A 24,307-nucleotide genomic window follows, 5' to 3' on the forward strand; every position below is an offset into this window, starting at 1 on the left:
CATCACCTCATCTGTGTTTAATGTCTTTTTTGAGCACAGTCGATTTTGTTTACCACTCTATCTCGTACCTAACGGAATGCTTGCCGCACATTTATAAGAAAGAAAAAGGAAGGGACGGGGGGCCACATCCTCAGGGGATTCGACCTCCACAAACCAGAACTTAAAAGTCCTCCAGGCCAAAACAACTAAGGCTGGTCGGTGTCTTCGCTCCCCGAGCAAAACTGACCTCAACCGCACCTAGAGTAAGGACGCTTCGGCTCAGCCCGCCACTCCCTACCCCTGGAGCCTGTTCATTGAGGCCTACGTAACCTCTGCTACATCCCTTTTCCAAAAGAGAAAGAGGCGAGGGCCAAGTCTAGTGGGCGTACCTCCTCCCCACGTACCTTGGACACCGAGGAGGTGGCCATGGTCCCAGCGGCCCGCGGGATTTGCAGCTGCACTCGGGATTTCCCGCGCTCCCTCGCGGCAGCAGGGCAGAGGTTAGTGGCGGGCCACGCGGCTTCCTGATTGGTTGGCAGAATCCACCGAGTGGGCTTCCGGCGCGCATAGGCGGGGCGTACAGAGGAGGGCGGGGCGAGGATTGGGCCAGGAGGTTGGTGCGCGTTTCTTGGAGGAGGACATGGCTTGTAGCTTCCGCAGGTCCATCGCCTGTCAGGTACGGACCGGGAACTGGCAGTAGGAGCGGAACCCCACCCCGGGTCAGTCCTCAGTCAGCGAGAGGGGGATTCCACGAAAACCCTGTTTCGGTCGACTTCTCCCTCCTCTCTGGAGCTGCTCGAGCTGTGGAGGCAGACCTGGTGGAGGGTCAGCCATGCAACCCAAATCTGTTTTTCAAGGAGAAAAGTAAATCCTAAAAAGCAGATCTTTCTTCCCTCAGTCCTTTCTACCCCAGAGATTTATAAGCTTGACCCTAGTGGAAAGTCACTGGACCATGGTTAGAATCCTTTAGAAATCAGTGTTCCTTACAATTAGTGAAATTGCTAATGGATCTGAATTTTCATTCGCAAGGATCTAATTTAAAAACTGGTCGTTTGTCTTGCAGTCATTTTGGTCGTCTGTCCTAGTGTTATTTTTGGTAACTCCAAAGGCAACGTGAGAGGCTGTTTTTCTTGAATCAGAGTCCTCTCTGTGAACAGCTCTGTAATAAAAGAAATAAAACACGTCAACATTAGATTTCAGCAAAAACAATTTTTGAAATTGCAAAGAAACTTTCTATTGACAAACCCATTTCCTTTTTTATTAATGGACATATTAGTGGACGTATTTTGCCTGGTATATAATTTCCCTCAGCTTATTTTTACAGTATTTCTGGACTTCGGTGGGAAAATTCCTCTGTCGTGTCTTTGTGCTTATAGTGGTATTGCCCCATCCTTGCTGGCTTCTCAGATTCCACCCAGAACCTTCTGATAGGACAAATCTGAGTTTATGGTTTACTGGGGTAAGAAAGAATACTTCAGCAGAGTGTGGTAGTTTCTGGGAAGTCAAGGTCAGATTTTTCTTGAGAATCTGAAGTATGGTTTAAGGCTGGTCTTTCGGTGGCTCAGGGTGAGAGGGCAAGGGAGCGGAGGAGATGGCTTGATTACATACTGATCTTCACAGAAGGCAAGGGAGTGCAAAGAATCTTCGGGTACAAACAGCTGGTGTTTTTTCTTGAAGAATTGGTTTTTCAGCAAGTTCTGTAATGAATAATCAAGCTATTTGTCTGGGCAGGAGTTATAATGAAGACCAAGAAACAGTAAAGTCATTCTAATGTAGACAGTAGGCTATATCCAGAGTAGGTAGTTTGGGACCTCAGTGTCCAGCTGTGTTTGGAGGGGAGAGAGGTAAGACGGTTTCCTTTCTCACCCTATAGGTCAAAATAATGCCAGGAGCAGAAACATTTTGTGTTTAGTTTTGCAAAGGCTGTATTCTTCCTTGTAAAGAAGTTAAGTTGGAGAAACAGGAACTGGTATGTAGTGTGTATTTGTGCTAGTTGCTTTACATTGACATTTAAGCCCCATGATGACCCTATGACATAGAAGTATTAACCTTATACAGTTGAACAGACTGAGATCCAGAGATTAAAAACCTACCCAAGGCTAGTTCATGGTCAGTAAATTGAAGAAATGGTTTATGAACAGGGGTCTAACTTCAAAATCAGCCCTTTCCTGTATGCTGTGCTATCGTTTATGAAGGCAAGAAGCACAATCTGATCATTAAACAGAATATAATAGATTTCTCTGGCAACATAAACTAAGCAAATACATATTTCTCCAAAGATCGAGTCATTGAAGGATGACCTGAAATGAGGTTAAATTAAAATATGTACAGTACATATCTTTATGAATAAGGATCGTTTGCTAGTTTAGGAGTGAAGGAATGTATTACATGAAATGGTACATTCACTCAGCAAATTTTGACAATGAATCTACATTTTTCTAAGTATTATCATCAGTCCCAAGGTTTAAAATGAGTAGAATATGGCTTCTGGCCTGGCCTGGCTCTGGACTAACTTGTGGAAACACATGTATAAACAGTTAATTGCAATACAGTCTGTAACCAGTGTATTAGAAATGTGTGAAGTGCTAAGGGAATATGGAGAAGACAGCTTCCAAATGTCAGGAATGCTTTGTGGAAAAGATAATATGGAGCCTCAGTCCTGAAAGAAGGATGGATAGGAATGTGTACCAGGTTAGTAGGGTGAGAGCTTAGGGTGTGGTAGGGTATCCCAAGAACATCATACGTGTGGGCAACAGACCCATGAGAGAGCGTGGTGTATGTTCACGGAACCACAGTATTCGGATAGGATTCAAATTTAGAGTATGCCTCTTGGGGCTCACCTCAGTAAATCCTTTGGACTCTGTATCTTCAAAATAATATCTTGAATCTTTCCATTCTTTTCCATCCCTGTTGCCCTTTCCTTTCCTCACCCCAAACCCAGCTACTATTATCACCTATGTCATTTGCTTACAACAGCATTCTGATGGGTCTGTTACCATCCTTGCCCTCCTTTAAATACATCCTCCTTATAGCAAAAAAAGTGACTTCTCAAGTGTAAAATCGTGTCACTTATCTATTTATAACTGCATTGCACAAACTATACCAGAACCTTAAAATCTTTCTTTCCAACATTCATTCATACCACCCTATTCCTTTCTGCAAGATCCTAGCCCCACTGTAATTTTGCTTTTCGAACAAAGCAAGGTCTTTCCATTCCCATTGCATAGATGATTCCCTGTGCCTTAAAGGAAATGATTTTATATAATGACTCTTTGTGCTAGATCGAAATTTCACAAAACAGTACTTATAATGTATGTGCATTCTTTTCTGTACCACATTTTTTAGAAAATCCTGGTTGGGACTCACTGAATTTATTCCTAACTGACAACCTGTAGTTTGAAAGGTGTGTCCTCCAGTTGCTGTCTATCTCAGACCCTTGTTTGCTTCCATCATAGCATCTATAAGAGTTAATAATTATTTCATTTGCTAATTATTATTAGGGAATTAGTTATTTTGTTTTGTTTTCCTTGTTTTGGTGTGTTTTCTCTACAGGCTTCATGAAGACAGCATATTTTATTCACTGTTTCTCTAGCACCAGCAGAGTGCCTGAAACAAAAGGCTGTTTATACATAGTTAAAGAATAAGTCATCTATTGTAATGTAATAAAAAGTTTGCAGCTTCACCAAATGAGTTCATAATTTTAAAGCTGTGAGATAAAAAAAGGTGGAAAGGATTAAAATCCATTTGTGTGACTGACTCACTCTTGGCAGGTTAATTAACCTGTCAGCTATAAAATGGTGGTATTGATTCCAAGTTTACAGGATTGTTGCAAGGATTAATGATAATGAAGAAGAAAACAATAATAACTATTGTTTGTGGAATATCTCACTTGTACCATGCAATTTTGCTGAACTTCATGGGGCTATTGATAAGATCTAATGACATGTTAACAGAAAGTGCATAGACTCAAAAACTGTGAGGGGTTTGTGCCTTTACCTTACTAGTAAGTCACAGTTCCATGGGTGGTGGCAGAAAACATGAGTTCCCTGGGTGGAAGAAAAGGATTATTCACAGCAATAGTAGTAGACAGAGTGTCAGCATTTACTTATATCTGTTCTCCAGGCCACTCTTCTAAGCACGGGGTGATGTGAAGAAGGTCAGATAGATGATATGTGCACAGGCCAGGTGCTCTGTCACATAGAAGAGGGACCCTTGAGGCTTTGAGGATGGGTAGTAAGCATGTTTTCCTTTGCTCTAGACTGGGACACTATTTCTGTCTTACAAATCTGTTTGCTATATGAGCATCTTTGAAAAGATTTTATGCCTGCTTACAAGACATGCAGAAACTAGGAATCCCATAGAAATTTGTCTCCTGTCACTTAGGACAATGGTGTGCACACAAAGTGTACAGTATTTGATATTATCATGTTTAATCTTTTCAGTCATCCTATCTGTAGCATTGTCTCTGTTTCTTAGAGGAGGACACTGACACTCAGGAAGGTGAAAGAATAACTTACCGAGCAACAAAATTGTCAAGTTGAACTACTAACCCCACGTTTTGACTCAAAGCTCGAATTCTCTTTATTATGTAGAAAAACCTTTGTAAAATGTTACCCACTGTATTTGGCTCAGAAACATAATAATGGAATGTAGATTGTTTCCCTTTCTCAGTTTCCTTTCATTTAGAGTTTGATGTTAAGTTTAAAACATCCAGCTGAAGGGCAGAAGTGTGGCTCATTCAGTTGAGCATTGGACTTGATTTCAGCTGAGGTCTTGATTCAGGGTTTTGAGTTCAAGCCCTGTGTTGGGTTCCACACTAGTTGTGTGGAGCCTACTTAAATAAATAAATAAATCCAGGGAGTTCATTTTATTTATTTATTTATTTATACTTTTAATTTTGAATGTCAAAATTACAGAGAAGTTGTGATAATCGTGCAAAGAACTCCATATATTTTCTTACCCAGAGCCACCAATTAACATTTTACCACATTTGCTTCATCATTCTGTCTATATATATTTCCTGTATCCCTTGAGAGTGGGTTTCATAAAGCATGCTCCTTAACCTGTCAATACCTCATTGTTTACTTCTAAGAACAAGGCTTATCTTACCCAGCATGGTATAGTCATTAGATTCACATAATACCATATAATGCTTTCATTTAATGTATACTCCATTCCAGTTTTGCTGATTTTTTTCAGTATTTTTGTCCAGTATAGGATCACAAGCTGCGTTTAGTTGTTGTATCTTAAGTGGCCGTAAGCTCTTCTCATTAGTTTATGTTTACATAATGTGCTAGAAGAGGTATACTGCTGTCTTACTGAATAGAAGACAGGATTCCTTGACTGTTGATGAGTTCTGTTAGATTTCAGGTGTGGCCTCAAGGAGCAATTAAATTTGATGACCAGTTGTCATCTAGTAAAAGCTGAAATAGTTGTGTGGGGAAGATACTCATCCGCATTCAAGTGAACAACAGGACTGACTGAATGGTCTAAATGTATACTTCGCTTCTAACCTGTTCTCACAGGCCCACCAGCATTCAGTTCTGCTTAAAACTGTAAGTTCTTCAAGAGCTGTGCTAAATTCCTTTCATTATAGATACTTGGTAATAACTTGTCTTCCAAGTCTTTTGGAAAGTTCTCTTCTGAACTCTAAAGGTTTGGTTGTTAACCTGGTTTGCTGCCACTTTGAGTCTGAGTTAAACCAGACCTGTATCTGAAGAGAGTCTGTACAAGTGTGGGAGTGTTTGTGCATTGGCTCTTGGTGGCATATTTGCACACCAGACCTGATTATATCAGAATCAGAAGTAAGGAATAATCAGGGATAATAGACAGTTTAAGTAATTTAAGATCTGAAAGAGTCAATGATAACATTTTAAGAATTTTAAGACTTGTGGCCTATAGACTGTTATATGGGTAAAAATGCAGAGCTAGGGGACCTGGGTGGCTCGTTGATTAAACATCTGCCTTTGGATCAGGTCATGATCTCAGGGTCCTGGGATTGCACCATATGTTGGGGGGGGTGGTCCCTGCTCTGTGGGGAGTCTGCCTCTTCCTTTCCCTCTGCTCCTCCTCCGGCTCATATTCTCTTTCTCACAAATAAATAAGTAAAATCTTTTTAAAAATGCAGAGCTATTTTTCATATGAAATGCCAGTTTTGCTACCTATATGTCTGATTGCTAAGGCATAAGGATCTCTTTTTCATTAGCAAAATTAGATTTATTTAAAAATTTTGTTTATTTATTTGATGAAGAGAGCACAAGCAGGGGGAACAGCAGAGGGAAAGGGAGCAGCACACTCCCTGCTGAGCAGGGAGCCCACTGTGGGACTTGATCCCAGCACCCTGGGATGTGACCTGAGCCGAAGGCACTTAATCCACTGGTGCCCACAAAATCGGATTTTTTGTTAAATTACCAGAGATTTTGATCTTGAACCTAGCAAGTTTAACTCCTAATTGAATTTAGAACCTGTCTAGAACCAGGATGAGAGGATATTTTTTTGGCGTTGTGTTCAGTACTTGGATACTTGGGGTAGAAATGTGTGTGCCTAATGGAAAAGGAATGGTTGAGAACCTCCCACATCCTGGTTACTTAGTGTGCTTTTTCATATTGGGTACCCTGGAAGTCTGAGTCTATTAGGAACTCTGATGTTACGTTGCCAGATCTAAGATTTATAATTGTATCTGGTACATTGTAAGCACTGAATACATATTAGTCATTATTATATTACACATTAGAATCTCTGATCTTAGGTTCCCAAACCAGATCTGGCTTATGTGAATTTTCATTTTTTATACTCTCTTAAATGTTCTCTTTCAAACCTCAGATTTCTTCCTTATTCATTGTGTTAGTTTGTTTGTCAAGGAAAATTCTTAATATTTTGTGGATTTTATTTCTCTGTTAAAATTTTTGAGTTTTATTGTTGTGGTCTTGTGCTCGCTTTGGCAGCACATATACTAAAATATTGTTGTGGTCTTATCTTCATTGAGTAATTTTTAGCATATTCTGTAAAATTTTTTTCTTTTCTTTATTCTTTCATCTGTTAAACTTTTTTTTACTGTCTCAAGTAGATAGTTATCAATAGGCCCGTGTTTTATTCGTGGTAGTCCTAGGTGAAGCCCAATGCCAGGAGAAACAACTTTTTTTGAAGGGGAAAGAAGAAATCCTTTAGTTAGGGAAACTTGTAGGCCACATTCTCATCAGAGAAAGCACTAAGTCCGAGCTCAGAGACAGTTAAAGACAGCCTTACTATTTCCAAAATAATTCGCGACCTATGAGAATCTGGGTGAATTAAAAACCAGGCTCTCTGGGCACCTGGGTGGCTCAGGTGGTTAAGCGACTGCCTTTGGCTCAGGTCATGATTCTGGAGTCCTCGGATTGAGTCCCTCCTCGATTCCCTCCTCGGGCTCCAAGCTCCACGGGGAGTCTGTTTCTCTCTCTGACCTTCTCCTCGCTTATACTCTCTCTCACTGTCTCTCTCTCAAATAAATAAATAAAATATTAAAAAAAAAAAAGTGCTCTCGGACATTCCACCACTTGATAGTAGTTGTTAAGTTTTTTTTTCTTTCTTTCTTTCTTTTTTTTTTTTTTTTTGTGCCCCACCTATTTGAAAGATATTCGTTCCCAAGTCTAGTTTATAGACCGGAATCACCTGAGAAGCATTAAAAAATACCATAGCCCAGGCCCATTGGTCTGGGTGACATAGGGGCCTTGAAGTTCAAAAAATCATCAGGTGGTTCTGATCTTCCTCTAGGCTTGATAACCAATAACCAAGGATGACCAGGAGACAGAAAGGTACAGTGTCGCAGCACATATGGTTGCCACACTTTACTGCACACTGGAATTAACCAGATAACTTTTTAATATCCCGTTACCCAGTCACACCAGAATATTTGCATGTGGAAGTCAGGCATCAGTGAGCTCTAAAAATCCTTGGGTCATTACAACGCGCAGCAAAATGAACCACAAGTATCATGATTAAGAACGTTGACTGTGGGAGACATGATGGGTTTAAATCCAGCCTTTCCTTTCATAGGTATGTAAGTTCTCTGTGCCTCCTCTGTAAAATCTGGAAAATTAGTTACCTTTTAGTCTTGTCATTAGAATTCAGTGAATTAATGTATAGTGTTTAGAATTGTATATAGTTAAAAAAGAATTGTATATAGAGTTTAGGATTGTGTTTGGTACACTGTATTATTCAATAAATGATAGTCATTGTTACATTACATCCTCAGAATTCTGAAGTCAGGGTATTTTTGAACTCCTTTTCCACCCTACTACAATCCCAGAGGCTTTATGAAGGGGACCTAATTATTATCCATTATCCAGGTGAACGTTTTAACCCCACCTGAAGTTAGGTAACCAGAAAGCTACGTATCTGAATCATACAACTTAATTTCCAATAGGAATCTTTTTAACAGTGCTTTTGTAAAGTTGTGTTTTGGTAAAGAAAAAATATTTCTCATTTTTGCAAAAATAACTGTGGGGCCATTGTAAAGAATTAAACCAGAAAGGTAAAAGAATTAAAAAAAAGAAAAGAAAAGAAAAAACCCTCCCCCATAAATAATCATTACTAACATTGATTGACCTTTATTTTATATAATATTTCTTTGCAGATATACAGGCACAATAAAAGCAATACTGGATGGATAGGCTTTCTTACAAAAATTAGGCATATTGTAATGAGTTTTTATTTTGAGGTGCTTTTTTTTTTTTAAGTTTTCTGATAGAGAATGTCCAACTGCTGGGGTGCCTGGGTGGCTCAGTTGGCAAGTGTCTACCTTCCTCCCAAGTCATGATCTCAGGGTCCTGGCATCAAGCCCCTCATTGGGCTTCCTGCTCAATAGGGGGTGTGCTTCTCTCTCTCCCTGTGCCCCTCCCTTCTGCTCATGTTCTCTCTCAGATAAATAAAATCTTTCAAAATAAAAGAAAAATGCCCAACTACAAAATGTATAATAGTATTAATTCCCTATGTACCCATAACCAAAATGCTATTTTAAATTAAAAATATTGTTTTGCTTGAGTTTAAAGAAAAATAAATTAAAATGTAATTCATAGTTATTGCTAAATCTGAAATGAGTCCTCTACTTTATGAAATGAGATTTTGAAAAACATCACAGTTTGTTTTGGTTTAAAAGTTATTTGAGAGCAAAAGAAAGAGAGCAAGTGCGCAGATATGCCTGAGATCAAGCACGCAAGCATGAGGAATGGCAGGAGGAGAGAACGAGACTCCCCACTGAGCAGGGAGCCTGATGCAGGCCTCAATCCCAGGACTCTGGGATCATGATCTGAACTGAAGGCAGATGCTTAATCAACTGAGCCACCTACCTGCCCTGAAAAACATTACAATTTGAAGTCTTTTTTTAAATTTTTTGATTATTTCAAGGGCAGCTGGGCTTAGGTCATGATTTCGAGGTCGATGATGTGGTTTTTGTAATACCCGTGAGGTTCAGTGGGTGGAGATCTGGAGTCTACAACCAAGAAAGAATTCTTGAAATGTCTTTGGTGCAAAATGGTGGTTTTATTAAAGCATAGGAACAGGACCCGTGGGCAGAAAGAGCTGCGATACTGGGATTTTGAGGAGTGGCTGATCATACTCAGCAGCTGGGAAAGTAAGGAAAGAGAGAGGTTTACAAGACAACTTTCACGTGCTAAAGAGGACCCACATAGGAGATACCAGAGGTCTTGCCACCATCAAGTTGAGGTTGTTTTCCCCCTCTAGCAAGGTAGAACCTTAAGATAGGTGGGAGATTCCTGGCAGAATGTTACACTCATGTCACCTGGGAGTGGGGGGTGAATGTTGGGGGGAAGTTGCAGGGTGTCTCCTTATGGTTTATCTTCAGCTAGCCTTCTGCTTCCTCATTACTGGGTTGGGCCTCATGTTGGGCTCCTTGCTCATCAGGGAGTCTGCTTCACCCTCTCCCCCTGTACCACCGCCAAACGTGCGCACATGCATTCTCACTCTCTCAAATAAAATCTTTAAAAATTTTGATACTTCGAATTTAGATGATATCAACACTTGCCATTAGACGTGAGGATGTTTTTGTAGTTGGTATAACTTTCCTTTGCATTTCTTAATTTGGGTACCTTTCTCAAAGTGTGTAACACTTACTGTCTGTTAACCGTATCTGCACAACTTGTTCCCTATGCATTTTATTTTTCTAAGATTTATTTATTTTAGAGAGAGACAGAGGGGGAGGGTGTGGAGAGGACAGAGGGAGGGGAAAAAGAATCTCAAGCAGACACCCCACTGAGTGCAGAGCCCAAGACTCTAAGATCATGACCTGAGCTGAAACTCAAGGAATCAAGACACTTAACTGACTGTGCCACCCAGGTGCCCCTCCTATGCATTTTATATTGAATTGGGTAAGATGCTTACCACCAATCCTGTTCCTAAGGTATGGCTTAATTGGCTGGATTTCTTTATAAGCAGATTTTTTAGAAGAGCTCATAGTACTTTTTTTTTTTTAACTTGGTTCTTTTTCTCTTTATTTATTTATTTTTTTAAGATTTTATTTATTTGAGAGAGAAAGATCACAAGTAGAGAAGCAGGCAGAGGGAGAAGCAGACTTCCTGCCAAGCTCCCTGCCAAGCAGAAAGAGCCAGTCTGAGGGCTTAATCCCACGACCCTGGGACCACAACCCGAACTGAAGGCAGACACTTAACTGAGCCATCCATGCACTCATAACTTACTTATGTTTTGTTTTGTTGTTTTTGTTTTAAAGAAATTTTGACTTCTTAGATAACGTAACCCTAGAAGTATCAAAAGGTGGTTTAAATCATTAGGAAATTAGCATGTTTATGGGGCACTGGGGTGGCTCAGTTGACTAGTTTTAGTGTTGGCCTCTTAGCTCAATTCAGGATCTCATGGGTCCTAGGATCAGCCTCACGTGCCCCACCCAGCTCAGGAGGGAGTCTGCTTGAGCTTCTCTCCCTCTGTCCCTCCCCCCATATGGGTCCCTGTGCTCCCTTTCTAAAATAAGTCTTTTTAAAAAAAAAAAAAAATCACATGTTTAGAAGTAATATCAGAAATCTTCATTTTAGAAATAAGGCAGTAACACCAGATTATCTAGTTCTGAATCTGAATTTTCCAAAGACAGCTACTGCAAATGCATACAATGTTATTTTAAAGTTTATCAATTTTCATATGTTGGCAATTCAGATTAAAACACAGGTGAGCAAGTGAAACTAGACATACCACTTTACAACTTTTCCTGTGAAGGATCTAGTTCTATATAATATCATTGCTAAATTATTCATTTTAACCAGATCATGATCTTTGTGGTTAGGTAATATGGCTACAAAGTAAAATGCATTTGTTTCATCCTCGGAGTTTTCTTAGTTGGGTGCTTTATTTTTGAAATTTCATAACTTAAGTAGGATGTATCTGTGTTGAGTTTTCCAAATTATATTTTCCTGACATAGTAGTTATTTTGATCTGTAGTGTTTTTTAGTAAAGATCTTATTTATTTATTTGAGAGAGAGTGAGAGAGAGCAAGAGGGGGGTGGGTTATCAGGAGGAGCAGATTCCCCACTGAGCAGGGAGCCTGACTTGGGACTTGATCCTGGGACTCTAGGATCATGACCTGAGCCAAAGGCAGTCATTTGACCGAGCTACCCTGGTACCCCAGATTTTCTTTTTTTAACAAAATATTTAATCATGGAGAAAATTATAGTTATTATGTACCCATCACACAGCTTAAAAAACTGTTACGTTAAAATCTGGGTACCCATCCCTGGCTGCAAACTCTTTCCTCCCATGTGAGGTTTTGTGTTCATTTTATCTGTGCATGTCACTACCTATGAATGTATCCCTAGATAGTATTCTTCTACAAGTTAGTAAAATTTATGTGAGTGGTAGTCAAAGTGTAATCATCCTTTTACAACTTGGGTTTTTTGTTTCTTAGGCTCAATTAAAAAAAAAAGATATATCCATAATTGTGCATGAGATCTAGTTCTTTTATTTTACTGTTGGGTGTCATTGCAGCAGTATGCCACAATTTAAATTTGGTCCCTTATTTCAGGGAAATTTTCCCTTTTATTGACTGTTAGGCCCTACCATCACTTTGGTCACACTTCTGGTACCCGCTGCTGCTTGTGTGACCACGTGTGCTTCCAGTCGCTTACTACTGATAGCACCTCATCTAGTCTAAAAGCCTGCTGGTTCCAGCCTATACTCAGCTCGAATGTGGCAGTTAACACCCTCAAGAACAGCTCTCAGTCCATGGGGAATGGAAGCTTTCTTCCTGTTTTCAGCTAGACCATTTTATTAGACCTTGTGTGTGCTTGGAAAATTAAGCCCCAGTGTGTACAGCAGTAACCTTGTCAGCACAATCTTAACTTTTCCTCCTTCCTTCTCATGCTTCTCAGTCTGTCACTTGAACCCTCAGGAATCGCCTCCCAAATAAACTACCTGCGCAAAGTTCTTTTCTCAGGCCTTGTTTTTTGGGGAGCAGAGATCTCTAAGAATACTTTTTCTTTTTCTTGGCTTTTGTTCCTTCGTCTCTATACCTTGTGACAAGAGAGACCAAGAAGCCCTGCTCTATACAAGACTGCTCCATTCTTCTTCAGAACCTTCTGCATGTTTTCTTGGCTATCACTTTTTGAAGAGTGTGGGCTTTGGTTTTTTTCTCTTTATCATTATGGTATATACTGCTGGAGAACCATTGTACCTATCTTCCTGTCTGCTTGCTTTCCTGCTCTTTTTCTGCTTTAGGGACACCAGTTATCATAAGGTTGGATTATCTTGTACCCAATTTTATTTCTTTTTCTCTGATTGCTTTCAATTTATGTTTTTTTTTTAAATCTGTATTCTCTGATTATCATAGGCCTCTGTGTCATTTATTTTCAGTTATGAATGTTTTGTTTCTTAATTCTATAACAAAAATGTTTGATCATCAATTTGTTAATTTTTAGACTCCGTTTTATCTTTTTCTTTCAGTTCTTACTGTGTTCACAAATCTTGAAGCACTTTTGATGAATGCCTTTGTATTCATTTGGTTGTATTTTTCTAGACGAGAGTACTTTGATCTTTTGTCCTTCCCTCTCTTCTCCTCTCCCCCACTTCCAGTTTGTCTGCTTGTTTTGCCTATTTTTCGTCTTGCACATGCTTGACCATCCTGCCCACACTTTGTTTGTTCCTGCATTGTGTGGGTGACTTCACTCTCCATGTGAGATTTGTTCTTGGCCCACGTTGCTTTTGTGATTACAAAAATATAAATTCTAAGGCTTTTCCACGCTTGTCTCTCTGGTAGGTTCTGGTGACATGTGTATATTATTCCTGAACTCTGACCTGACATATTAAATTTTGCTTAGGTAGCTCTGATATCTTTTCACCTTCCTGTAAAAGTTCCTCCTCTGATTCTTACTGCCCATACAAAACCATATCGAGATCTCCATTTAATTGGGGAATGTGTTGTTGTTTCCATTGGAGAGAACTTTGGTGTGCTGCCCTAGAATCTTCACTTCTGAAAAGTACAGAATTCACGTCTCTGTTTTACTCCTTCTCTCCCACAGCTCTGTAGCCTCTCCCTCCAATCACAGATTTAAAAAAAAATAATGGGATTCATTTTTTTCCTCTTCAGCTTGGAGTATTGATGAGAATTGTTAATTCAAGTTAAGAGGCATGCCAAACAAGGCTGCTCCATTCTTCTTCACAAGTTGCGGTTTGTCTCCTTGGCTGTCCCTTTTGAAGTTTGTAACTTTGGACTGTGCCTATCCTGTTTGTTGCTGGAGAACCAACCAACCAATCTGCCCATGTATGACCTACCTTCCTTTCCTTTCTCTATTCTTTCTTCCACCCTTTCCATTTTAATTCGATAATGGGTGGAAGTTGGGAGTTGGGAGATAATGTAAAGAAGGCTTCATTCCCCTACTTATCCCAGAGTCTTTTAGGTTTTTTAAATTTGTTTTGTTTTTAATTATGGGAAAATACATACAACATAAAATTTACCATTTTAACTATTTTTAATTGTGCAGTTCAGTGGCATTAAGTCCATTAACATGGCTATGCAACCATCACCACCAACCCTATCCAGACTCTTCTGAAACTCTCTGCTTCTTGTTACCAGTGACTCTCCATTTCTCCTTTTCCATCAGTCTTTTTATTTTGTTTTCTAATTTACATCATATAAATATGTTTCTGTGCCTTTGGGAAACTGCTATTGAAGATATTTTCTATTTTGATATTAAATTTTCGTGACTATAACTTGGTCTTAGAATTTACTTTTAGGAAAAGTTTGTTGCCAGGCAGCACTGTATTATATAGTTAGATTCCTTTTTGTACCTTGGTTGCCAAAAAGCATAGTAACTATCTTGACCTTGGGTTTTCTGGTATGATTTTATACCTCCATTTTATTTTTATGTGTTAATTCCCCTTAGAGCCTTTTTTTTTTTTGGAGCAACTGAGATATAATAAAAGAAATAAGCAATTTTTTTGAAGATTTTATTTATTTGAGAGAGAGCACAAGAGGTTGGGTGGCTGAGGGGGAGAGAGGAGGAGACTCCCCTACCAGTCAGGGACCTCGGGATCATGACCCGAGCCAAAGACTGGCTGGCACTTAACCTGCTGAGCCACCCAAGAACCCCAGAAATAAGCAATTTTTAAGTAATTTTTAGTTCGTATTGGAAACAGAATTTTGTGTGTGTTGCTCATTTGGATGTAAACATTTTATTACCGAAGTTCAAAACTTATTTGTCAGCTGAAAAGCTTTAAAATTGACCTATATAACTAAGTTTTGTATTGTTTTGTTTTCCAGCAGACTTTATATTTAAGATAGGCATAAAATCTTAGTGGTTATGGTAAGTTTGGGAGACATTATGTCTGTTAGGGTCCGTGACCAAAGGAGCGAGACTGATACAAAGCGAAGGTCAAGCAAAGCTTTATTTCGCGCCAAGCATCGAGAATCAAACCTACCGGTCAGGGCTGCCTCTTACAGAGAGAGCGACGACTCCCTGCCTCACAGACTAACTTTTATAGAGCAAAGGCCATGTGGTTGAACCTGGCCACACACAGGTGGCCAATGAGATTGCAACACACAGAAAAAGCTGCACAGTCATGCTATGTCACACATGGGTAGCCAATTGAATTACAGTTCACCCCATAGTAGCTATTTGAACTAGCCTATCACCTTGGTCAGAATTGGCGCCCAAAAGGCAGGGCCCACATTCCTTGGTAGCTAGGGAGACAGTATGCTTGCTCCACTGATTGGATGTCTCCACCTGGACCGACTCATCTATTGTATTTGGGCTCTGTTATCTCCACCTGACCTGAACCGCCCTTGTATTTGGGCTCTGTTATCTCCACCTGACCTGAACCGCCCTTGTATTTGGGCTCTGTTATCAGGGACTGGTGAACCATATTTTACTGGTTTCCTGGACTTGCTTTTAAGTAAATTCCCCTGGAGGCGGGGCAGGGGGCAGGGTCAGTTTAAGTTTTACTGCATAAACAACAAAATCCCTGCTTAACCGAGATGAAATCGCTCTGGCTAAGTAGGCCGTTACAATGTCCAAAATAAAACCTTAATTTTAAAGGAAGAAGATAATATTTATTACATGCTTATTGTGTGGTACATCTTTCTTAATCCTTACAAGAACCCTAGTTTATTTTTTTTAAGAGTTTTTATTTATTTACTGAGAGAGATGAGAGAGAGAGAGCATCAGAGTGGGGAGGGTCGGAGGGAGAAGCAGACTCCCTGCTGATCATGGAGCCAAATGAGGGACACAGTCCTGGGACTCCAGGGTCATGATCTGAGTGGAAGGCAGTCACTTAACCAACTGAGTCAACCAGGTGTCTGAGAACCCTAGTTTAATAGCTTATCCCCATTTTTCATATGTGAAAGCCTAAGCTCATTTATGTAAGATGGCTTTCCCTTGGACTCATAGATAGTAAATTTGAATCATTTTTTTCTTTTTTCTAAAAGAAATTATAATAGAACCTCTCTTATTGGTGTACCTATATTGGCAAGAACTCTTTGTAATATAAGCATGAACTGTTACAGCCTTTATTCTATAAATGTGGTGGAAATGTTTATCCACTCCTAGGAAAACGGCCTAAGGAAATAACCTTTTTTGTAGAGGCTTTTGTAATGCAGTTTCCAATGACTAGAATTTAAAAATAAAGACTGTACTCTGAGACATGAATTCAAAAATCAACATATACTAAGGGGCACCTGGGTGGCTTAGTTGATAGGTCATCTGACTTTTCATTTCAGCTCAGGTCATGATCTTAGGGTTGTGAGATCCATCCCTGTGTGGGGCTCTGCACCAAGTTGGAGCCTGCTTAAGATTCTCTCTCTCTCTCTCTCTCTCTTTCTCATAGTTTTGGGTTTTCCAGAATGTCCGATAAATAAAATCATATACTATATAGTCTGTTAACAGAGTTGGGTTTTTGTCACTTAGCATTTGAGGCTTATTTAAGTATCTGAATATTCTTTTTGTTGAGTAGTATTGCACTGAATCTGGTACAAATTATTAACAATCTTGCCTTTTTTTTTTAATGTTCAGCTTTCCAGAGTGTTAGATCTTCCACCAGAAAACTTGATCAAGTCAATATCTGCAGTTCCAATTTCCAGAAAAGAGTTAAGTATTTGTAACAACTTAAAATGTTGCTGACTTTGTCAGTATGCAAAAAAAAAAAATAGTTGTTCTTCAATTTACAGAATAGACCTTGAAATAAACCATAAAATGTGTTGTAACCTGTTACTCCCATTCACTTAAATAGTGAAATAAAATCTGTATTTTACCTACTTTGACATGGCACATTAAATTAGTACTCTTACGGTGTTTGATGTTTATGCTATTAATGATAATTATGGCAAAGTCTTTAAGGAAATTAGGAACAAAGTCAAAATTTAATTCTGTGATAGCAAATAAAAGGACTAAGATTACAGTTAAAATTTCAGGGTTTTGCCTTGGTGGCTCAGTCAGTTGGGCATCTGCCTTCAGCTCCAGTCGTGATCCCAGAGTCCCTGCTCAGCGGAGAGTCTGCTTCTCCCTCTCCCTCCTCTGCCCCTCCCCCTGCTTCTCTCTCGCTCTCACTCACTTCTCAAAAAAAAAAAAAAAAAAATTTTTTTTCAGGGTTTTTGAAGGGATTTTAGAGATTATACACTATCTGATGCTTGAACAGTCTAGTGCTATATTTACCTGCTAGGGTTTTTGTGGTTTTCAGGTTTTTTTTGTTTGATTCCATTTGAGAACGCCTGGTAATAGAAAACATAAAACCCTTAGTTCCTTTCTTGGATACAGGAAGATATCTTTTGTGAGATTGGTCCTTCTGACTGATGCTTCTTTACCATTTGGCTAAAAAAAATTATGTACTTAAATAAAATGTCCTCTCAGTCAATTAATAATGACAAGAAATTAGCTACATAGTAGGCATTTAAGCCCAAAGCTTTGGGAAGATATAATTATCATTACCATTATATCCAAATATTTTGTCTCCTTAACTTTGTCAGGATTTCAGGAGAGGGTAGGATGAAGATTATTGTTCCAGGAATAGACAATAGACAAAGAGTAAGTGGAAGAGGAAGAGAAAGGCTACACTTGGCCTTGTTGAAAGAAAGCATCTTTAAAGTGTCCTGCTGCAGCTTACTTTACATTGAGTTCGAAGAACAAAGGCAACCACAGACCAAGGGGATCTTCTAATTACACATCTATTAATGTTATATTTGAAGCCAGTTGCCTATTTCATAAAATCTGTAAATGGCATTTTGCATAATAATAAAATAATAATGAAAATCCCTGCTTTTTATTTTATGAGTCAGGGGCCTTTAATAAGCTAAACAATCTTGGCCCATTTTTTTTTTTAAGATATTATTTATTTATTTGACAGAGAACTAGAGAGCATAGATAGAGCAGCAGGGAGAGGGAAAAGTGGGCTCTCCACTGAGCAGGGAGCCCAATATTGGGCTCCATCCCAGGACCCTGGGATCATGACCTGAACCCAAGACCGCTACTTAACCGACTGAGCCACCCAGGTGCCCCTTGGCCCATCTTTTGAAAAAGATTTTCTTCACCTGCCTAGAACTCCTTTGGGCAGTTCTACTTTAATGATACTATATTTCACTATACCTTTGGTTTATAGAGAATAAATATTGGGAAGGATCTCAAGAAAAGTATTTTTTTCTTCTCTCTCTCTCTCTCTCTATATATATATATATATATATATATTTTTTTTTTTTTTTGAGAGTGAATACATGAGTGGGGTAGCAGGGGTGAGGGAGAGCGCAGAGAGAAAAGGAGAGGAGAATCCCAAGCAGTCTCCATGTCTAGCACAGAGCTGACACTGGACTCAGTCCCACAACCCTGATATCATGACCTGAGCCAGAATCAAGAGCCAGACACCCAGCTGACTGAGCCACCCATGTGCCTCAAGGATCAAGAAAATTTATAATGGTCTTTGTTGACCAGGTGGCTTAATGTGATGTAAAACAGAGATCATAAGATATTTTAGTATATCCCTGAATGTCAAGAGTGATAAAAATGAAGTCATTTGTACCTCCTCTAAAATAGGTCCTTTGGTTTCAGTGACAGTGGATTAAATAATGGTTTAATCACTTATTGTGCCCATGGAATCTCATTTTCTAGTTCCTTTTTTTTCTTTTTTAAGATTTATTTATTTATTTTTTTGGGGGGCAGACATAGCAAGTATTACCACAAGCAGGGGAAGAGGGCGAGGGAGAAGCAGCCTCCCACCAAGCAGGGAGACAGACATGGGACTCAATCTCAGGACCCCAGGATCATACCTGAGCTGAAGTCAGCCACTTAACAGCTGAGCCACCCAGGCGCCCCCTCTAGTTCCTTATTAATGTCAGAGGATGTTCTAGCTGGGTAATTACCTAGATGTTTGTATATCAGTTAAATTTTTTATTACACTTTGAACTACCTATCTCACAGAGATATAATAAAAGTACAGTTAGGTATTAGAAGAGGAATAGAAGAAGAACTTAAGAAGATAAAGTTCTAAATAAATACAAGTTGATATTTCTAATTTCTTTGCTTTATATTTTTAAAGCAAAACCCTTTCCTTCTGATAAAATTGTACTGAAGAATCCATAATGGTTAGTTGTTGTTGTTGTTGTTGTTGTTGTTACACTAGTAATGTTTTTAAGATATTACAGCTTTTTCCTATTTTGTTTTCTGTCTTTAGAGAAGTAGCTGATTTTCAGCTCTCTGTGGATTCTCTATTGGAAAACAACAATGACCATTCAAGACCAGATATTCAAGTTCAAGCCACAAGACTGGCAGAGAAGGTACTTCAGCACTATTATCTTTTTTAGAGATTATAACAAAGTAAAAAAAGAAAAAAACTCTGCAGGCTATCTCAGGCATAATAATGAGTTTAATAGTGTTGTTTTTGTTCAAGGCACCTTGGAAAATACAATTTAAATTCATTTTAGCCATGTCCTATAAGGTTAAGATGATTTTTCAAATTAGCTATAAAGCATTCCTCTTGAGCTGACATTGTTCAATTTTTTGATTAACTACTTACAGGAGGACTGAAGTGTTAATTAAATTTACAGATTGAAGCTGGATGGACTTCTGAATTTAAGAGAACAAGCTTGATAAATTAGAGCAGTGGGTTGCAATTTTTAAAATGAGTTTCTGAGAAGATGAGCATTAAAATATGAGAAAAATGATTAGGTGTAAATAGAATCATGATTGCAGAGAAGTGGCTAGATAATTTAATAAACTCATTCATTTCTAATTTCTTTGTTGGGTTTGGTATCTAAAAGGGAAATTGAAAGGATTGTAGAGAATGACCAAATCTAAATTATTAATGTAATACCATAAAAAACAGGGTTTTTAAAATACGGTTATTACATGTGACACAGAGGCTTCTGGGCACACTGAAGGATTGGAACAATGAAAGTCACTATCGTAGAAAAAGATGTATAAAGAATGAGTATAATCAAAGAGCTTTGGTAGCTGAGTAAATATTTATTTGATCAGAAAATCAACCTAGATTTTTATCAGGAAGTACACGAGGAGTAGAATTTTTCTGATTACGGTATTTAGTTCCTTCCCCCATATCCTATGAGTCTCAAATATAAAGACTAGTGATTCTTCAGTGAAAACAGGTATCTCTTCAAGTTTCATGGATATATCAGGTGCTTAGAAATCTAGTTGGTTAAAATTTTAAGGTATATTCAATGAAGACCAAGTATTTAAATGATACCTATTTTTTGTGTGGGTACAAGTGCTGGCAGCGTAGGGCCTGACAGAATGAAATGTCCTGTGGCTCTTGTGCAAAGTGGGTGAGATAAAAAGAGTTCACTGCTTGTCAGGGCACATCAGGTTGGGGGGTGAAGTGATACTGGCTTCCTTCCATGTGAGGCGGAGAATTTGAAGTGAGAGAATGGGAAAGAAGAAGAGATTCTGAATATAGAGTAGTATTCTAGGCTAGAAAAGGAGGAAACTTGTCAAGTGATAGAATTGAACAGATTGGCTAAGGCCCAGGTCTGGATATAATGACAGATATGATGCACCTGCTGTGTTTGGACTCCAAAGTGATAGTATTAAAACTACAAATATCATTACGCTTGTTTTATAACATATTTTATTTTACCTGGGTTTTTTTTTTTTTTAAATCTTTTCAGCTAAAATGTGATACAGTGGTGAGCGAAATCAGCACTGGTCGAGGGACTGTAAATTTCAAAATTAACAGAGAACTGTTAACAAAGGTAAGAATGGATTATGTTCCAGCTATGCACCTTTACTCAGTCTGATTTAGCTACAGTGGTTTTCCCCCAGTTCTTAAGCGTCGCCTCCTCTTGCCTCAAAACCTTACACATTCTGATTCTCCTTCTTGGAGTGCCACCCCAAGTTAACTGCTGCTTACCCTTCAGTTCTTGATGTTTCCTGGGCTGTGCCTTTCTGTCCCCTTCATTTATGTGCTCTACCATCAGTGGGTATCTCTCCTTTGCAGAACTTATCATAGTTACTATTATACATCTTTTTATTTGATTAATGCCTCTTGCCCTTTAATTTCCATTAGAGCTTATAGCATCTGTTTTTCTCTCTGTTGAGAATGTTGGATCCCCAGTTCCTAGCACAGTGCCTAGCATGCAGAAGGTGTGAGATAACTATTATTGAATGAATTAATGGACTCTATATTGAAGGCCCAAAGAGTACTGCTGGTTTTGGCTCTCTGGTAGCCTGTAATCTATTGGTAGCATGAGATTTATACAGATGAAACTATAAGATAGCTTATTCTTTTAATAAAACAAAAGTTGGATTGATACAATAAGCATAAGAAAGATCAGAAAACTCAGGATGGCCTGGATGAGTTGGAGAAATGACATAAAGGAACTGGGTCTCGTGTAAGACTGGAGGACAGGTAATCCTGGATAGGCAGTGGTATGAGATCTTTCATTGAGAGTTTAATCTCAGTTGAAATTGAAAATTTATCATAATGCATGCTGTAGGCTGTTATTTAGTTTTGTTTTGTCTTTGAAATACTGGTTTTGAGTTGGTCAGGCTTAGTAATGCTGCAGTCTTGAATTGAAAATTACTATAAAACGAAAATTTCTAATATAATTTCTCACCAAGATTATACAGATAATAGACATTTGCCCATCTGCCCTATCAGTCTTCCGAGGGAGAGTTAGTGTTAATATGCTTGCCTCTAGATCCTTGAATTTTTTTCTTTTATCTTTTTATCCTTCGTACTTCAAGGAGAGATAATTAACCAAAATCAGTCACAAGGACAAGAAGGAAATTTGTTTTGAGCTTGTTGAAAAGTGATTGCAGCCTGTTAGGCTCTTAGTTGGTAACGTTTCATGTCAATTTAGTAAACCATTGAGTCTAATTTACCATTTCTAAATTAGCACCCTTTCTTCCGATTATGATCACAAGTATATTTTTTTAAGATTTTATTTACTGGGGCACCTGGGTGGCTCAGTCAGTTAAGCATCTGCTTTCAGCTCAGGTCATGATCCCAGGGCCCAGGGATGAAGCCCCATATTGGTCTCCCTACTCAGTGGAGAGCCTGCTTTTCCCTTTCCTTCTGCCCCTCCCCCTCCCTGTGCTCCCATGCACTTGAACACTCTCTCAAATAAATGGTAGATAGATAAATATTTATTTATTAGAGATAATATTTTATTTGTTTGTTAGAGGGCATGAGTGGGAAGAGGACCCCAAGACTCTGAGATCATGACCTGAACCAAAATCAGGCACTTAACTGACTGACACACCCAGGTGCCCCAACAGTCTCGATTTTTTTTTTTTTAAGATTTTATTTATTTATTTGACACAGAGAGAGAGATCACAAGTAGGCAGAGAGGCAGACAGAGAGAGGGGGAAGCAGGCTCCCCGCTGAGCAGAGAGCCCAATGCGGGGCTCGATTCCAGGACCCCAGGATCACGACTCGAGCTGAAGACAGAGGCTTTAACCCACTGAGCCACCCAGGCGCCCCAACAGTCTCGATTTTTATAGAAGCAGAAATGCAGCTCACCACAGTGCCCACCAAACTCCAGTCTAATTCATAGGCAGCAGTATTTTACCTTTTTTAATTTTCCCTGAGGTGGGAAAATGTACTATTAGATGAAGTTGCCTTTACAGCCAGCTTGACTGAAAGAGATGTGTTTTATATATCAAGCAAGGCATGTGTTTACTTCTTTTAAAACGTCAGTGGCCACAAATTTTCATGCTTTATTATTACAGTGAACAAACTATGAGATTTTCTCCAATTTAAGAATGCACACTAGCTTGCATATTAAAAGTATTCCCAAATCCTTCTCAGTTGACAATACAGGGACAAGATCTAGGGCTTTGAGGTCCAGCTACTCTTTATCACCTGGAAATCCTCCCCCACTGTAGCCTTGAATGCCTGGATCTTAGTGTGATTTTTATTAAAGGAACAAGCAGATTGCTCACGGTAGCCCTGCTCAGTGTCATAGAGACACTGAACTAGTGAACACCCATAGTCAAAGGAATATTGAATGTGCCTGGTTAAAAGATGCAGTTTTTTAATGATAAGCCTTGTTTGCTCAAAACCTAAATTCTTCTACATCTGGCTCCATTATTTTCAGGTTTTAAAGAATGGCCATTTGCATGTATAATGAATTTTTCAGATCACATCAAGAAAAAAATTCAACCCTTTGGGACCATTATTAATACATATTTTTACATATTAAAGTCATCAAGATTGACATGTAGCCAGTGACCTGTGTCCGAAACTTAATTTTCAAGCAGGGAATTATGAATTTGTCATTGCTTACACATGTACAAACTTAGCCTTGCATAAAACGTATCTGTTCACGCATTGCAACTGAATTAACACTGGCAGCCCCAGGAAATGATTAAATGTTAGCTTAAGTTTGGATCACTAACTGAGGCAGTGTAATGTCTTCGTGTAAATCATCCTCAAACATAGGAGACTAGAATGTGAAATTAAAGACAGTAGGAACTGCCAAATCATTGGAACTAGATAATGAATTTTTCAAAACCATAAGGTGGTATGACCAATTCATACATCGTGAAGAGCTGTCAGTTTGGTGTCAAGCTTCCACCTGTCAGTAGCTTACAGATGACTTTCAAGAGTAATTTAAAATAATAGTTAATTCATTTAAGGAGAGAAAAAAAGAAAATATGAGTTTAACTAAAAAGGAAAAAATCAAACAAAATCCTCTTTTTTTAGTTGTGCCTTAAAAGTACACAATGGATAACATCATTTTTATTTTACATGTATACCTGTATTTTTTCATTTGTCAAATTCAACTTTGCATGCTCTATTAAAACTTAAGGAAAAAAAGAAAAAGAGATACTAATTTAAATGGTTCTGATTCTGCTCATTATTTTGCTAACTGAGCTTAAGCCAGAGGCAGTAGTAGATGCATTCAAGTCACATGTAGTGCCAAGTGGCTGAGCACATGGAAGGAATGAATGATTAAACTCTTTTCAAGTATTGACCAAAAAACAAATAGGTGGTAGTAGCTTCCGTAGAGGTTCTTATAAGAGCATCTTACATTTTAATGATGAGTAGATGGACCTCTAGCTTATTCATCTTATTCATCGGAATATCAAGGAACTTTACCAGCTCACTGACATTCTATAGTTTAAAACTTTTGCCACTAATTTCATAAACTTTCTGCTTGTTTTTTGCCAGGGACTATATTACTAAAATCTAAAGATAAAGTGGCTTGTGTTCTGCCCCCAAGAAGCTTATGATCTAAAAGAAAAGCATAAAAAATATCAATGTAATGTGTAGTGGATATGAAAATGTGATGCATGATACAGTGGAGGCATGTGTAAGCTGCAATCCAATGTAAAGAAAGGTACACATAAGTCTAACTTGAGGAGTGAAGAGGTAATCTTCAGCTGGGCAAAAGTGG

The 24,307-nt window shown here is 38.7% G+C and overlaps 2 protein-coding genes across 4 annotated transcripts in view; one reads left to right on the top strand and one right to left on the bottom strand.

Moving 5' to 3' along the window:
- The window catches only part of ORC3 (origin recognition complex subunit 3), a 63,198-nt gene extending 62,751 nt beyond the window's left edge, over nt 1-447 (bottom strand). Inside the window, exon 1 of one of the 2 annotated variants that reach the window (XM_044245952.1) lies at nt 384-447. In XM_044245952.1, coding sequence (XP_044101887.1) covers nt 384-407 — 24 coding nt within the window. In that variant the 5' untranslated portion in view covers nt 408-447. The remainder of the gene's footprint in view (nt 1-383) is intronic. The other variant, XM_044245962.1, reaches the window with a different exon arrangement.
- A 133-nt stretch (nt 448-580) lies between these two features.
- Nucleotides 581-24,307, top strand: part of RARS2 (arginyl-tRNA synthetase 2, mitochondrial) — a 64,071-nt gene continuing 40,344 nt past the window's right edge. The window contains exons 1-4 of one of the 2 annotated variants that reach the window (XM_044245977.1): nt 581-655; nt 16,479-16,552; nt 19,123-19,225; nt 20,573-20,656. In XM_044245977.1, the coding sequence (XP_044101912.1) occupies nt 620-655; nt 16,479-16,552; nt 19,123-19,225; nt 20,573-20,656 (297 nt within the window). In that variant the 5' untranslated portion in view covers nt 581-619. The remainder of the gene's footprint in view (nt 656-16,478; nt 16,553-19,122; nt 19,226-20,572; nt 20,657-24,307) is intronic. The other variant, XM_044245983.1, reaches the window with a different exon arrangement.

The sequence above is a fragment of the Neovison vison genome, chromosome 1, assembly GCF_020171115.1.
Source record: "Neovison vison isolate M4711 chromosome 1, ASM_NN_V1, whole genome shotgun sequence".
NCBI classification, from domain to species: domain Eukaryota; kingdom Metazoa; phylum Chordata; class Mammalia; order Carnivora; family Mustelidae; genus Neogale; species Neogale vison.